This window comes from Accipiter gentilis, chromosome 10 (genome assembly GCF_929443795.1).
Source record: "Accipiter gentilis chromosome 10, bAccGen1.1, whole genome shotgun sequence".
Taxonomy (NCBI): domain Eukaryota; kingdom Metazoa; phylum Chordata; class Aves; order Accipitriformes; family Accipitridae; genus Astur; species Astur gentilis.
This window is the reverse complement of record NC_064889.1, coordinates 36,357,974-36,374,926: the sequence shown is the minus strand read 5'-3', so window position 1 is coordinate 36,374,926 and position 16,953 is coordinate 36,357,974. Positions and strand designations below refer to the sequence as shown.

General features: G+C 39.3%; 1 protein-coding gene across 1 annotated transcript in view; it reads right to left on the bottom strand.

Annotated features, from left to right (window-relative positions):
• The window catches only part of SUZ12 (SUZ12 polycomb repressive complex 2 subunit), a 34,074-nt gene extending 22,184 nt beyond the window's left edge, over window positions 1-11,890 (bottom strand). Inside the window, exons 1-5 of the mRNA XM_049811769.1 lie at window positions 11,381-11,890; window positions 8,423-8,469; window positions 8,267-8,331; window positions 3,446-3,514; window positions 599-648 (exon numbers count right to left, since the gene is read on the bottom strand). Of these exons, the coding sequence (XP_049667726.1) occupies window positions 599-648; window positions 3,446-3,514; window positions 8,267-8,331; window positions 8,423-8,469; window positions 11,381-11,735 (586 nt within the window). The 5' untranslated portion in view covers window positions 11,736-11,890. The remainder of the gene's footprint in view (window positions 1-598; window positions 649-3,445; window positions 3,515-8,266; window positions 8,332-8,422; window positions 8,470-11,380) is intronic.
• Between the last annotated feature and the right edge of the window lie 5,063 nt (window positions 11,891-16,953).

Below are 16,953 nucleotides of genomic sequence, written 5' to 3'. Positions count from 1 at the left end.
TGCTTTCGTTAAAGGAACAGAACCCTTCGTGCTGGTCTGGGAAATCCAATATCCTGATTTTGAGAGGTAAAGCCTTATGTGTATAAAAGACACAATAGAATGACTGCAAATCACTAATACATGATTTCTGTTGCTTTTATAATCGCTGACATGGCCTTTGCCTGATTTCTAGGCTCTACCTGATAAAATTTATTCTCACGCTTCTATTTTAAATTAAAAAAAACACTGAATCTTCCAACTATTTGAAGGCTGAGGGTTTTTTTTAAAGCTACTTCAAATACACCAAAGACACACTCCCATAAAATCACTTCAGGAGTTCCTCAAGGTCTGTTTCAGTTTAAATGGATGATGCCTTGAAGTATTTCTCAAAGTCACTGTTTTGACTAAAACCCCAGAAGGCTTATCTGCTTAACGTTACAATTATGCTAAGTGTTATTGAAAGTGTTGGAACTAATGGGACAGTCTGAACTTAAACAAGTTAAAATCTTCATCCAAACAGCAGAGATTCAAAATATTCCAGTATTCCCCTCAAAGATCTATACCAATTTCAAAGGTGCTATACAAATTAACAGTATAATGAATGAATTAGCAAACATACCATTTTTATGGAAGAACCCAGTAAACGTAAGTTGCAAATGAGCAGACAAGCTAAACAGAAAAAAGAAAGGAAATGTTAGAACAAGTGAGTATTTTCTTCTCACAGCAGCCACTCCACTCTATTCACTGATGTTCAGGACAGGCCTACACAAGAGGCAGAACTTGTAATGAAGCGGTCCATCTTTCTGCCTGGATACAGCAGTTGCAATTGAGGCAAAGTTGTAGACCAGTTTCCTCTTTACAGACTGATTCTCTCTATGTATTCTGTGACTTGATACGTTAAAAAAGCCAACGAAGCAGAGGTTTAAACACTACAGTAGAAGGGCATTGTCTGAGGACATGAGATCTTGCCTTCACAGGCAGGCAAACACATTTCCTAGACATTCATCAGCAAGACACAAGTTTTGGTGGATATTTTCTAGAACTTCAGCCTAAACCATATACTTGGAATAGATTTTTATTTTTTAAAAAAACCACAATTATTTTAAGTTTGGTAACCAGAGTCTTTACAATGGGAAAGCTACAGCCTTAGAAATAAAGATTATCAGTCACATCAAGTCCCTATCATCCATAACATATGCAATCAAAATAATAATTGCATCTATTTTGTTTCACCATGCTGCAACTCATAGCCTGGACTATTCTGCTGACCATAGACCCATATTATTTCCAATTGTTATATTCAGAACACACTTCGGCTTAAAGCAAGTATTCAAGAACCTTGATTAAAATGGGTCTCAAAACCATGTAGTATTTCTAAAGTACATAGTATTGAACAAAATATCATCTGTTACACTAGAACACCAGATACAATTTTGAGCACCTTCACTGACTTCTCAGGAAGATACAACCTGACATTCAACATCTATTTTTAAACACAAACATTCCCAAGAGCACCAAGATGATTAGTCAAAGTGCCCAACAGCTTGAGCATTCAAAAGACTGCATCTATGCCAACTTGCATCATGCATCCATGTTACTTTTCCAGACCAAGCCTAGACTAAAGTATGTTTTCTAATAGTTTTGAAAGCACAAAACCCACACAAATCAATAATCTATTTGGTTTCAACATGGTCCTTATCCTTAAAAGGGAATATATACCTAGCAAGTATCCACAATATATGGAGCAAAAGATAATTAAGAAAAATAATATACAGTAAATCTATAAAACCTCTTAGAATACAAATTTTACAAATTTGTTTCAGACTAAATTCTATCTAGCACGGTTGCCTCAGAGGTAATCTAATTATTTGCAAACACTATGGAAAAAGAACAGCTGGTTAAAAACCAAGGAAAAAAATATCTCAACAGGTCTTCACACATTCCAGCAACATAGGTTAGTCTTTAAAATGTCTGGTTTTGTTTTAAAATTTCCAGAATGCTTTGCATTTCATCATCTATTCAGTATGTTAAATAGAAGTATATTGGCAAATTATCTACACTCTTTCTACCAAAAAAAGAACACAAAGCCAACCTGCAGGACTAAAATGGATCTCTGACTGAATTGTATAGATTAGAACAACATTATTCTCTAAGTCTTACAATGGATTGCTTCATTTCCATCATACATATTTTCACAAAAAGCTTAGGTGTTTAATTCATACAGAAAGAATACAATTTTTAACAAATTGTTATGGTCATCATCTATCACACTCAAGCATCACGAACACATTGTATGCCACATCACTTCTTAGTGAATAAGCTTTTCATACCATTTTATTTTAGCACTAGGAAATGCATCAAGAAACAACAAACCAGTCATATTTGCTATGCCTTCTCTTTGCCATCATTACAAAGACAGGCTAAGATGAAAATGAACTGAAATACATCATTCCCAAGTTTCACATCTCTGCTGAACTTTGACTTTTGCCAAGTACAATGTCAAATTCAGCGAGAGTTCAGTATTTGTTTCTGAAGCACAGTAGTGAGACCTGGTAAAATATGAGTTGTAACCAACATTTAAGTCTGTTACATAATTTAAAGTAAACTCTTGTGGAAAACAGAAAATTAACATGACAAAACCAATAGGTACACCAGTATAAAGGTAATTACTATTTCACAATTAGAATTCAGAGTAAGCCGCCCCCAAATGACAATTTCATAGGGGATTAATACTGGAAATTATCTATTTGTTAAAGAGGGAACACTGTTATTCAGATAGAACTATGCAAAAGTTCAACATGAGATACATGTGGGGTCAGACCACAAGAAAAATCTCACAAAGTGCAATACTTCTCACAAGAAAATTAGAAGGGAAAACTGTAAGCTTTACAGCCTTTAATGAAAACATTTTATAAGTAGTTACCCTATTATGGCTTGAGATGGGTAAGATCTTTTAAATACTGTTAGAATTTTCAGGGTTTTTTTTGTTTTGGTTTGGGTTTTTTTGTTGTGGTTGTTTGGGTTTTTTTTATGTAACTATGAACATAAGGTTAAAAATAGCAAGTATACAACCACATAAACACCAAATAATATAACTTCATGGTATTTTCCCAAATCTGCCTTTTTTTTTTTTTATTCCAGCACACACAGATTAGTTACTGACATAACTGACAATCTTAAAAAAAAATTAAGGCAAATACCTATTTGAGGCTTCTATACACATTTGAAGAAACAGCACAACGAATACTGAAAATTTATCCTGATACTGCTTTTCTCCAAGTTTTTAAGTAACCACCACACATACACACATTTTAAGATTCTGAAAGCACCATTTCAAACACTAAGTACCTTGCTTCTAATAATTACTCTTCATCACTTTCATTTTATCAATCAAAAAGACTTTTGATTTAGCACATGCATGTGTTCATTTGTACATACACACACAAATATATATGCAGGACAGTACCTGTGAGATTCTTGTTCTCCCTTCATTTTCTCTACTTTTGATAGCATGTCATCTACTTTGAATGTTTTCCTATGAAGAAAAAGCAGAAAAAATAGTTTCGCATAGCCACTATTCCCATAACATATAACAAGAAAATTTATTCAGTCTAAATTTTGACCTGGTTTTCAATCTTAAACTGTCTATGTATATAAATTTAGCCTTCTGTTCAGAAAGCACCCTTTTTATACCTTTTTAGGGATACAACTGTAATACTGCTTCTCAAGCAGTATCACAATAATACAAAGAATTAAAACCAGACCTTTCAGAAGTAATCCTACTGCTCATTAGAAGTGTCATTTAACAGCACCATATGCAAACCTTGCAATGAACATGTCTAACCACATTTCAGCTTTGGTCAAAGAAAATTGTCCCATTTTAGTGACACATATCTACTAGGAATTTATGTCTCAGCTCTTCAGTCATTACTATTGTAATCTTGATAATAGTAATGAAAAACACTTAAAACCTTATCTGACAAAACAGTTAAAAATCCAATTATAAAAACCCCCCTTCCTTCTCCACAAATTTATATTAAATGGACACAATACAAAGAACAAAAAATTCTGAAGCTGCTTCTATCTAGAGTATGCTCACAGGAAATGGGATGACGACGACAACCAATGACAACAATGTCATAGAAAATAATCACTTCAAATCATTTCTCTCCGTAATTCTGACATCAGTCTGTTCATGCTCATATGTTCAGCCTGTTCTACCATACATACAATTAAATGTTCACTGATAAATAAAGTTTCCTCATGAACAGAAGTTATTCAATAGTTTCCAGAATAGCCTTTCAATTTTTCTTTAAAGGAAAATTAGTTCTTGGACCTAGATGCCAACAAAACTGCACTACACTAATGACAAAGCAAGAACTGTGAGGGCATCCTTCCTTTACATTTGTAACTTAGAAAAATGAACTAAGAAGAATATAAGCTGTTGCCAAATACTGGATTTCTTGGCGGGGGGAGAACAACAACATGCTCTGGGGAAGTAATGCATCTGAATGATTTAGTTACAAATCACATGGTGGCTAAATGGTAGCACTGGACAAGAAACACTACACAAGTACAGGGCTGCAGTCAGATAACAAGGAGAAAAATAATCATGATTTGTGTAGCAAACAGTCACTGATTCAAAGCTCTATTCAGACTAAGGTCCACACAAATGACAGATTCAAGGACTACATGAAAATGTGGGATTATCAAAATGAAAGTTAAAATGCTCAGCTTTAAAGCAAGAGATGTTAAGAACAGAGGAATTTGTTGAAAGTTTCAGATTCTAAGGTAAAAAAGTCTCTGCACACACTCTGCCCAAACTCGTCAAAATCAGCCATGGTTCTGCAGAAGAGCAAGTAGTACACTTATCTTTAGGCTTTCTTCAGACTAAAGAATTGCTTACAACAGCTCTAGATCAAAGTTATGTCATAATCGCAATATGAGCCAGAAACCAGCTAAGAGACAAACATGTTTCAGGATTGGGGGAAAGTTTAACAATCTTTCATAAAATACACTAATATCTGACACAGCTTGCATTTAATATTTGTGAGCATTATTGATCCAAAAAGAACATTGACACAACCTTTCCTAATTTCAAACTCAGACTAGTCACAAGAAGAGTCCTCCTAAAAAAATCTTTCAGAAAAACTAAAAATAGCAATCAAAAAACCCATTAAATCAAAATTATTGCCTTGGAAGTTAACTTGTAAAAACATAAAAAAATTACAGAAACTCCTTTAAACCAAATTACTATTTTTATGTTACTATGTTCCCATGCATAACAGACAAAATTAAGTTTTTGTAATAACCATTCCCAACACCCAGGATTTTCAAGACAGCATTTACTTGCGCTACAAGTATGCGCATCTTGCGCATTCCTTTCTCCACCCACTCTTATTCTAGTCAAGCACAGTAATAATTAACAAAGTATTAGGAGTCACATCACACCATGCCATTACTCTGCCAATAAATAAAAAAATTATTCCTTTATCCAAATACTGTGTGGGAAGCAACTTTTAATAACAGTTAGTAACTTCTTTCCAACACCATCATTTGGTCTAATAATATAGTAACCTGAAGACAGACCCACAGGCGGAAAGCCCATTTCAGTTCTCCATCAAGTATCACTTGACCAAAGCATATTACCTCTCCAATGATAAAGAGCAACTTCAATACTTTTGTAGCCCAAGTTGACACATACCCATTAACTTATTCCCTATCACCATTTCTCTATACTCAAAGCATTCTGGTCTTTATAAACACTTTCTAAGTATTAAACATATGGACCAACAACAATGGATAATTTGTTGGTAAAAATGCAGTTTTACTTCCCTACCTCCAAGTGATATATTTATCTGGCATTTTTCTCAGACTACTGCAGAGCTAGAGATAAAAGATGTGGAGCTATAACTACTATTGTGATAGGTAAGTTCTATAAAGTTTGGACATAACTTCTTTATATATGATACTATTTACTGAAATGGCAATCAAAACAATGATCAGCAATTTAAAAATGGCAGAATTAAGAAGTTCTATGGGAATAAATAAATATACATGTACAGTCACAGTCCACGTAAGCAGACAAACAATGATGCAGTTCTGAAAGATACTTCTTTGCAAAGAGAACTCTACTAACATTTTCACTGAAGCTAGGTACGAAATTTTTTCCTAGTATAGGCCTCAGGAAGATCTTCTACTCTAGTTCAGATATTCTTCCTCTTTTAAAGCTGCTTTTTCACCAGAATAACAGGATCGCATACCTTAAGCATTTCTTTTGAATGAAGAATGGCAATTAAGGTCTCATGCACATTTGAAAACATTTACCAGCACAGATCAGCAAACAACTATCCTGCTAACCTCTGGCAGTTCAGTTGAGACTGTTCTGCCACTACATCTAAGTAGTCCAAACTACCTTTAAACTACAACTTTTGTGGTTTTAACTAGGCTGAAAGAGAAGGACCACAGTACACATAGACCATGGAAAGGTGGGAGGGGGGAACCCGGGGAGAACACCACACTTCTTTGCAATTATTTTCTGTTTTTTTCACCTCAACTAAGATAGCTCACTTCTGTTGCGTTATTGCGTTTTTATAAAGAAAACATACTGAAATGTTTTACTTAATCCTCCTAGACCTAATTACCAGAATAATTTCAATAAGTCAGCATTGTCAGAAAACTAGTGAGTGAAATGGCTATTAATCTGCCTGTTACTAGAACACCAACTAACCAAAATCACAGCTCTAAAACAAAGCATTAAGGGAACTAGTAAAAATCAGTATGTTTCAAAGAGAAACTAAGCGTTACTTGTGCAGTTGAATTTGAACTGGAATTTGGAACAGTGGACAACACAATGTACATGCAAAGTACCACTTCTTGTTTCCCAGCAACTACAACAGATATCCAAAGAGATTCAGGTAAAAACATATGAATTCAATCAAATATAAGTTATAAGCAAGAATCTCCTGTTGCACAGTTCTAGTTAAAAAAAAAATAAATTAAAAAACCAAAACACCCTGAACATTATTTCTTAAAAATTTGGCATTGCTCTGGTTTAAAATAAGCCATCAATTCACATTGGTAACTTCTGTAAAAAAAAAGTAAGCAGCAACTTATAGTTTAAAAAAAATATCTGATCTGTATCTGTCCTAAGTACCTGAAGTTGTACATTATGGATTCAGTTTTAAGAAAAAGTTATATTGTCGCATTAAAGGTAATGGCAAGAACATTAAACAATATCAAAGAGATCCAAGAATATCAAGTATAGCTTCTTTAATTTAAATAAAAATGTGCAAATTATATTGCTCAACAAATCATTCAAATACTACCTTCCTTAGATACAAATATAGTTTAAATTAGATTTGCCTGCATAATCTGATTTTATTGCTATTCCTTATGCGTTCATGATTAAGTATTTCACTTCCACAGCAACTGTTTCCAAGAGATAAGATCTTTAGTGTTAAAATATTTTAAAATAAGTGTTCAGCTACAAAAAAATCCAAAGTGTAACAAATGATCTTCAGTGAGGGGGGAAATAACTGAAAGGATTCGGCTAATAAATAATGTGCACTGCACTCTTCACTCTGCAATATTTATATATTTTAAAGTCTATTGACATGCAGCTGTAACACCTCACATGACAGGAATGACTATTTTGCAATGTCAAAACTGGAGCCCATTTCTCAGATGTATCCAGTTCAAAGCAACCTTTTTGAAGTGTTTGCTGGATTTTTTGTAAAATCCTATAAACTGACCTCCTTCATTTTTCAGCTTTTAAAATAATTACAGAAATAATTACTGGATCTTTCCAAGACTAATCAACAAAACCAAAAGTTTTGTTTAGTTTTTTTTGTGTGCTTTTCTTTCTTAAATAAGCAGTTAGGTTACAGTTTAAAATCAAATGTTTCATACCATTATGATCAAGCAATATTGATTACAAGAGTTCAGATGTTACACAGTTTTGTTTGGTTTTTTAAGACGTTCTCCCTCAAAACAGAAAACAAACATGGGAGAATTAGTTAGGCTTCTGCAGATAATTATCCACATTCGAGTACTCCCAGTTTCAACAGAAGCCACAAGCATAAAGTCACACGCACCCTTAACGTAGCAGAGAAGCTCTTGGGTCTCAGAAATCAACTGTAATGTGATTTATGCATTTTTTAATTCTTCAAAAAGAAAAGGTCATGTTTCACACACATGGTAAATAGAGGAGGTTACCCTCCACTATTTTTCAGACTTCTGATACTTTGTTAACTTTTTAGGATTACTTTTCAAAAAACGATTTTACCTTTTGATATTTGTTCGGGAGTTTCTGTGGGACATGTAAGTGAGAGTCCTGTGCAAAAATATTGGCTGCAGGGGAAGGAAAAAAAAAAAAGGTTATGGTTTAATTAAAATTTCCTGCAAGTCCAAAGTAAAGGAGTGATAAAGACCAATTACTCACTGCTATTAGATTCCGGGTACGTAGAAATCTGTATATCTGTGTCGGTTCTAAGAAAAAAGAAACACATTATCCAATATAGCTTATACCTCCAGAAAGACAGTCTTATAATGATAAAAAAATATCTAATTTAGCACGTTGATTTTTTTTAACAATTATCACAAAAGTCATCATTTAAGCAAAGCATCACAATGTCCAAATAACTCCATGTTAACAAGTCAAAAGTTACTCCATCTACTGTATAACACAAAGCAACTTCTTGTTTAAACTACCATAAATCAGTAGTCACAACTCAACTATGACTGCTCTTGCTTTCCACAAAATGTTTCTTACAGGCTTTATGTCATGAAAGGCCAGAAAAAATATCTCACCATATTACAATCTATTGTCAAATAGGTAAATTTTGTTCACGAAGTTAATGAATATGATAGCAAAATAGTATACTAAATTTACATAGTCGGTCAATTTGGTATCTGATTGTTTTATTCTTCTAGAAAGTACCAAGGTCACTTGCACAAGGTACCAAAACAAGAATAGGGACTGTGAATTGACTAGGACAGATAACAGATCATTCTAAGCTAGGAAATCTATTTCCGAAACCTTTTACATTCAGAGGATCAGAAAAACGTTGATTCTGGTAAAGCAACTACTGTTTCAAAGTGCAAAAAGAGGGAGGATAACACAGCCATATGCAATACTGACATGAAAGGGTAGCATCATTTGAAATAGGTGTAGTAACCAAAGTTCAAAAGATCAAGACCTGCCCTGCCTACAGAAAAGAGGACCTTCAGTTTAGTTTTAACCAATTCAGTTAAATCAGGACAAAAAAGGTTTTTGTCTGGATCAGGTTATATCTAACAAGAATTCCAATCTAAGCTGAAATACACCTTTTTAAAACTGAAATAGAAGCCAGCTTCACTAGGTAACATCAGCAAGAAACTTGGAAATTACTTGATGAAACACATTAAATGGAGAGAAAAAGACAGAGAACGGAGAATGCTTTGGTGCCCACGCTAAGGATGCTAACACTGCCTCCATTTCCCACATGAGGAAAACAAACAACTATCTCTTTTTTTAAGAAATATGAAACTTTATTTTCGTATGACTGCAAAACATTTATTTCAAGTAGCTGGAAACCTTATTGTAATTTATGGAATTCTGCGATTAGAACTAAAAAGAGGACAGCTTTTTATATCCTTTATCCCTTTTTAAAAATACGATTCAGCTTTATTTCTACACTTACGAATGTCAGACCCCAAAGAATCTACTTGTAGAGACACATATTATTATTAGAGATGAAAATCTTAAAATGATCCCAGTATTTCCTTTCAGAAGCCTGGTGAAAACCAGTAAAATTCCGCTTAATGCAAATTATCATAGTAAAAATCCGTATTTTCAAACCAAGATAAAAGACAGAAAAGAAAGAAATTAAGAAACACGCACTTTGCTAGAAAGTGAAAATACAGAGCAGTCACAACTTTTAAAGAAACAACACGGGTTTTTTAGTCTCCAAAAAAAACCATGACAGAATTATAATTTAGAAACATGTGAAAACATTAAATTACATTCACAAGGATGTAATTTAATTAAGACAGTGATTTGCTGCTTCAACTTTACTTTCCCCAAGTAGGAAAATTCTAAAACACACTTTTGAACCTGCAGACAGACACATGTTTCACAAGCCCATGTTACTCAGCAAAAGCTTAAAATAAACCTTTATCTTTTTCTAGCATATGACCTTGAAAAGGGACAAAAACATTCAGGAAGAATGTGATTCGATACTACACGCATTAGGATTTTTTAAATCCAGTATTTAGTTATTGCAGTTTTCCCGTAATATTCACGCTACAAAGTTAACACGCTGTACGTGAGACATTTGCACTGTAACTTACTCTTGATCACTACCTGCACTGCTCTATGCTTCTCTTGTCTGACAGACTGAGGCATGGGCAAGACAGTTTTTCCCCCACCTCAGACAGAGACTAGGCAAACCTCTTAAAACTCATTTGCCACTTGACCTATTTGCCGCACAGTATTTATTGAACATATAGCTTTGTTAACAGGGCTAAGCTTCAAAGGACCCCGCATTATTAAGGATCTGAGACACCACCAAAAAGTCCAACGCTTTCTCAAACACTGTCACTGTCTATAGCAAGTGAGTGCGACCAGTGACAGCACCGATCCCAGAACCGGATCATGTATTTAGCAAGGCAGTAAAAATTTCTTTCAAATCCTAGCAATTGCACAGAAATCTTTTCTGGACAACCTAAGCTTGTTGCTACACCGTGCTTTTGAATCAGATTTCCATAAACAACTTTCTGCTGCATCCAAGGGGATTCTCCTCCTATCTGGAAGCGCCACAGGGTGATGCGTGGGTCGCAAAGGTCAATTTCCAATAGGAAATCTCAACTAAGGGACAATTATTGCCAGACAAAGAAAAACCAAGTACAGTGAAGTCTTAATCACATCCTGCCCCTGAAAGGGGCTCGAAAGGCAGTCGCCAAAGAGGGAAGAGCCTCCTCCTTCCCAACTCCCCAGTGCCTCCAAGGGCTGCTAGAGGAGGGAAGGGAACCAGCCACCCCGAAAGCCTGACGGGAACTGGGACTGAGAAACCAAGTTCATCGGCTGGGCGCAGACACACACACCCCCGCCCTCCACCCACCGGGCCCCGGCCCTGGGCGCCTCTCGCCACCCTGCCCGCACCCCGGCCCCGGACCCCGCGCTTCCGCCCGAGACCCGCCGGGCCCCCGCTCCTCCGGGGGAGCCCCCTTCCTCCCCCCAGCCCCGCTCCCCTTCGCCCTCCTCGCCGGTCCCGGCTCCCTCCCTCCCCCGACCATGTTTACCCCCGGAAGCCCCTACTCTCCACAGCCCTCCCCTCCTCCTCCTCCCGCCCTTTCTGCGGCGGCCCCGGCCGGTCCCGCCGGCTCGGGCCCCCACTTCCTCCCCCGGCCCGGTACTCACTCTCGAAGGCCTGAAGAAAGAGCTCGTGGTCGGCCTGGATCTGCTCCATCTTCGGCTTCTTCACGGGGGGCAGCGCCGCCGCCGCTGCCGCCGCCGCCGAGGAGGCCGAGGAACCGCCCGAGTAACCGCTTCCTCCGCCGCCGCCGCCGCCGCCTGCGGCACCACCGGATTTGCCGCCGGGAGCCGCCGCCGCCGCCGCGGCGGAGCCCCCGAAACCCCCGCCGCCGCCGCCGCCGCCACCGCCTCCTCCTCCGCCGCCGCCGCCGCCGCCGCCGCCTCCTCCTCCTCCTCCGGCGGCGCCGCCAGCGGAGCCCGAGCTGGGCCCCGCACCTCCACCGTGCTTCTGAGGAGCCATGGGCCTGGCCCCCGAGAGGGCCCCGGCAGGACGGAGACCGAGCGGGGAGGGAGGGGGCGGCTGGGGCGGGTGGGGTGAGGAGGGGGGAGGGGAAGCGCCGAGCTCCAACTCCTCTAAGTCTCCTCCGCTCCGCTCTCCTCAGCGCTACGAACCAGCCGAACCCGACGACCACGACGCGCCCGCCTCCCCCACTCGCCCATTGGCTCCGAAGATGGCGCCGCACCGCCCCATTGGCCGGCGCGGGGCCCGCCCCCGCGTGACGCACGGATGGTTCTGGAAGAGTTTGGTTGGTCGGTGCGCTTCGCCGCTTGGCGCTTCTCCCCTCCCCCTCCTTTGAACTGAATTCGCGGGAAAGGGCCGCTCGCCCTCCGGCGCGGGGCATGCTGGGTAGAGCGGGCCGCCTCCGCCGGCCGCCTCTGCCTGCCGCCGCGGGGCCGCCCCTCGCCGCCCCCCGCTGCCCCCCGCTCCTGCCCTCGCACCCCTCCGCCGCCGCTCTGCCCGCCCCCGCCGGGCTGCCCGGAGCTCCGGGCTTTCCGTGTCCCTTCCCCGCGGCTGTGCCCCGCGCCACGTCCCGGTGCCTCCGCGGCCGCGCAGGTAGCTGGTGCCTCTCTCTCGCCTGAGGGAAGCCGCCCCCCCTGCGCGGAGGCGCCGCTGAGGGGGCCGCTCCGCTGCCCGCAGGAGCTGGGGCTCGATCGCGGAAAGGGCCAAATGAGTCGAAAGAGAAGCTTGGGTGTAAATCGGTGTCGGGTTTGTGGTTAAAATGGTTATACCGGGTCGGACGTGAGGTCCTGCTGGCATCCCGTAGCTTTAACCTTAACTAACCATGAGGTTTCCTTAGAGGACAGCACGAGAAATCGCCCATAGGTGCAGGGGGACTTGAAGTCTGAGGTAAAATGTTTCTCTCCGCTTTTATTCCCGCCTTCCTCTGCTTAACGAGGGCCCACGGAGTCCTCGGGGAAATAAAAGTTGTGCCGCTGTCGCTACCTCCAGGGTCTTGACAGTTGCCCGCCTGTGGCTGAGCACGCGTTCAGGATCAGGCCTTCAGGGCAGGTTCTCAGACTATTTCACATACATGATAAAACGTAATAAAGTCCAACTGTGCAATGGGAAAATTCAGCACTGGCTTTATTTGATCAAGTCCTTATCAGTGGTGCGGCAAACTCAGTACATAAAAGGCTTTGACAGCCATCCTGTTCTATTTGCTTTCTTTGCAAAACTTTTCAAGAGTAATTGTATAAGGTAGGGTAAAAATAGTCTATGTGTGAAATACAGCCTTGAATTTTGATACCAGATACACCTGTGGTGCTGGCACTATACAGTCTTGGTTTATCTTTTAATTCCTAGTGTTAAGGAAAATTAACTTAATGGTAAATATTGAGAGGAAAACTGTATATCAAAGTCAGACATGCTGTAAATGTGCCTTACATTATCAACAGAGCAGGATTCTAAAGCGATGTCTCAATTGTCTGTTATTAACCTTACTATGTTTTAAGAAAATGTATGTATATACAGCCCACACACATTCAGAGAAATGTCTTTAATGGCTACTGTTTCTCCCCAGTTTGGTTTTGGTTTGCGTTGGGTTTTTTTGTTTGTTTGGTTTTTTTTCTTACAGTTCCTTGATATTTATTCTTACTTAATATCTGCAATGTTAATTTTATTTTTCAATTACTTCCCCTCTTTTTGCTTTTTCTGCTGCACCATTTACATTTCATGTTTGGAAATATATTTTCTTCCCTTATGCTTTCTTTTTTTCAATTACTCTTCTTTCTTTCCTTCCGTTTTTATCAGACATTGATGTTTTACATGCAGACTTTTCTGTAATTTGTTTCAACCTTTATTTTCATACATTTTTAGAATTCCATCTTTGTCACCATTTTACCTACATTCTATTTTTCTTCCCTCCAAACAAAAAGTGATATTTCTAAAATATTCTGTTACACATTTTATCCTGCTTATCATAATTGTCTCTGCTCAGTATTCCAGTTTCTTGATCTTTTATTTCCCACTCAAGTTTCTTTAGAGCCACTCACTTGTTGCTGAATATGTCTTTAATTACTTACTGGCAGCAGCAATGTTTGATGCACTGTACATTTCTGAGGACCTTACATGTAGCTTCTTTGCTCTTAATACCAGGGGAATTCCTAGTGAGCCTTCTGATGCATTGGGTATTTGCCAGTCTTCTGAACTTGTAGTATAGATAGCAACAGTATGCCAAATGAAGAGCATCTTTAGGTCATCAGAGGTTGAACTTGAGGTCAGTGATACCCTGTGCCAACTGACAGAAGGTAACAAATATTGCAGTATGTGTGAGAAAGGCTCTTAAATGTTGTATAGCTGCAATTTTGTCGTTGGAAGTTGTTTATTGCCTAAAATCTATTCCTGTTTCCTCCCTACTATTTACAAGCCTCTGCTGCTTCTGGTGGCTGATCCTTCTAAATTTCAAAACCAGGAGGAGGAGCCAGAGGGCAACTTTCCAAGCAGGAATAAGAAAGATAATTAGACAATTAATCTCTGGCACTGGAGTCAGATCTGCTCGTGAACAGAGGAACTAAGGATGGGTCTCTAGCCTTGAGTGGGACAGGAGTGCGCAACACAAAATGTGTGCACACGAGCCCTCTGGAAGGATAGGACTGACTGCGAAATAGTAGAGCTTTAATAGCTTGAGCATGTTTTCCTTAGTTGGTAGAGAGATTCCTCATTTTCTAAGTTGTTTAGATCTGCTGCCCTGGGTTGTTCGTACGTGCTTAAAGGGCGTAGAGTACTGTTGTGGTACGTTAAATTGAAAGAGCCTCAACAACTCTGAAATGTTGTATTTGGGGCTTCATAGTATGGATGGCTAGAAAGAGCGCAGGGCATAAAATAGCAAGTAACTTTTGTTTCTTTAGCACAGTTAGAAGCAAGAAAATAAATATTCCTTTTTAGAAAGATGGAAATCATTATGGTTTCTTCAGAAGAAATGAGCCGTGGCATGAGACTGTTGTGTCCTTGACCTGCCTGGTAATACAGACCCCTATAGATTTTACAGATACAGTTATTAAAAAATAAATAAGTAAAAAAAATATTCTTGTATAATATACACCAGGTAACACACAGAGGTTGGCCATATTTAGCAAATTACAGGGTATCTGCAAAGCTGGTGAAAATGTGTTTTCTAGTAAAGTGGTCCAAAAAAGACAAGCAGTGAAATAGTGTAGCTTACTGAAATTGATACCAACTCATAAAATTAAAAAAGTAAACAATAATGACAAGTAGTGTATTGTTTTGCTAATAAATATAGAAAATACCCTAACATAATGCAAAAAAAAGGGCAATTTAATAAGTTCAATATGATAAATGGAAGAAACAATATATTTGCAAACCAGGGTTGCTGTTGGAACAAACCCCTGGTAGTGAAAGCAGAAGTAGTTGGCAGAGGTGCCTTTATGATATGTCAGATTTTGTGTCTTGAGATAGCCAATCCATTCATGTTTTCATGTACTGTTAGTGGGATTTGCATTTGATATCCAAAAGATTAGATTTGTTTCCTGCAGATTGAAAGCATATGCTATTTCTAAATCTCTTTTTCCTCAGGCTTTTTGCAGCCTGTACGTACCCGGCATTCCTGTCATCTTGAAAGGCTAAACTGCAGCGATTTTTACCTCTTTGGATATGTATGAAAAAGTGCATGCATATTTTATACCCTCTGTGAATTTTCTTTCTTTGTTTCATAGTTACATGCTTTTCTTGGTTGCCTGCAGTACTCCTATAGCCATGCTACTTTCCAGCTTGCAGTCCTCCAAATTACTGTATCTCAGCACAGGAAGATTTACATAGTGAATCCATTTTTAAAGGGGAAATAAGTACCTGTATACTTGGAGCTCAGTCTAAATGAAAGTTCTGTCAGTATAATTACACTGTTTTCCTCACATATTTAAACATGGGTCTATCTATATAGATTGGTAGTAACTAACTAAATACTACTGCAGATCTAGCTTATCTTCTGAGAACTTAATTTTAAATATAACTTTGGAACAAAAGAGTAATGCTTACTAGCTGAATATAAACTTTTGGTCAATCGTTTTAAAAAATTGCTTACAGATTCAGACCATCATGAAAGCCAGTGTCAGTATTTATTAGGGAGTGCTGTTATATCACATTGGTAAGGAACTGAAGTTTGCTATTCAGGGTGTTGCTGAGAATAACAAATCCACAGCGAGTGTTCTGGGAAGCTGCATTTCTTTATTTTGGCCTCGAGCTAATGAGCACATTCAGTGGGATTCAAGGGCATCCAGCATGGAAGAGACCTTACACACTCCACTTTTGTGGTTACACCCAAACTTTACTCCTTTCTGTTTTCATGCTTCCAGGTTTTCCATCCCACTCTATGTCCAGCCCACCAAACCCCAGTTTTCCATGAGAGAAGTAAGGATGCACAAATGCTGTAGAACCGCGACAAACAAAAATAGTTAATGCATAGATGAGAAGGTACGGGTCCCACAGCTGTATCGCTGTACTCCAAATACAGATTCATTTCAGTGGCATCCCTTTCTTTCACTTACACAAATACCCTTCACTAGATGCTGAGTTAATTTCATCTGCAATAGTTTTTAAGTCATTTTTCAGTTCATGTTCTTAATTTTCGGCCTGGTTCGATGTCGATCAGCAGTAACAGGCCATGGAAATTTTTAGATAAGCTACTCTTCCCTGTCTACTTGGAAAGCAAAAGCAACTCCTGCTTTGTGTTTTCTCAGTCTCTTGTAAACAGAGGCTACATAATATTGCAACTGGAGAAAGGGAGTCGCTACAGCTTTCTGGGTAACAGCGTGAGAGCAGGTAGGCAGAGTACTGGGTATATTTAGGATGGGAGGATCATATTGCCGTTGGGGTGGTAGCTCAGTTTCAGTTTGCTTTTCTGCACGTTAATGTCTAGCGCTGTCCTGGTTTTATAAGCAGAAAACTTAAGAGAAAAAGAACTTTAAGGGAAAACTGTACTGAAGCATGGCAAAGGGAAGAGCTAAGATCTTACCTAGCAATCCAAGTATTCTGATGTATAGCTATGAATGCAGTATGCGTGGAAGATTGACAGACCAGCCACTTGTGATTCTCATTCATGTGTTTGGCTAGGGACTGCTTTTGTACAGAGCTGTTGTATTCCAGGAGCACAGTAGTCTCAAGGAACTTGGCCCTCAGGGAATCTTAATGCACCCATAATGCACAGCTTTCAGTGAGCAGGTTG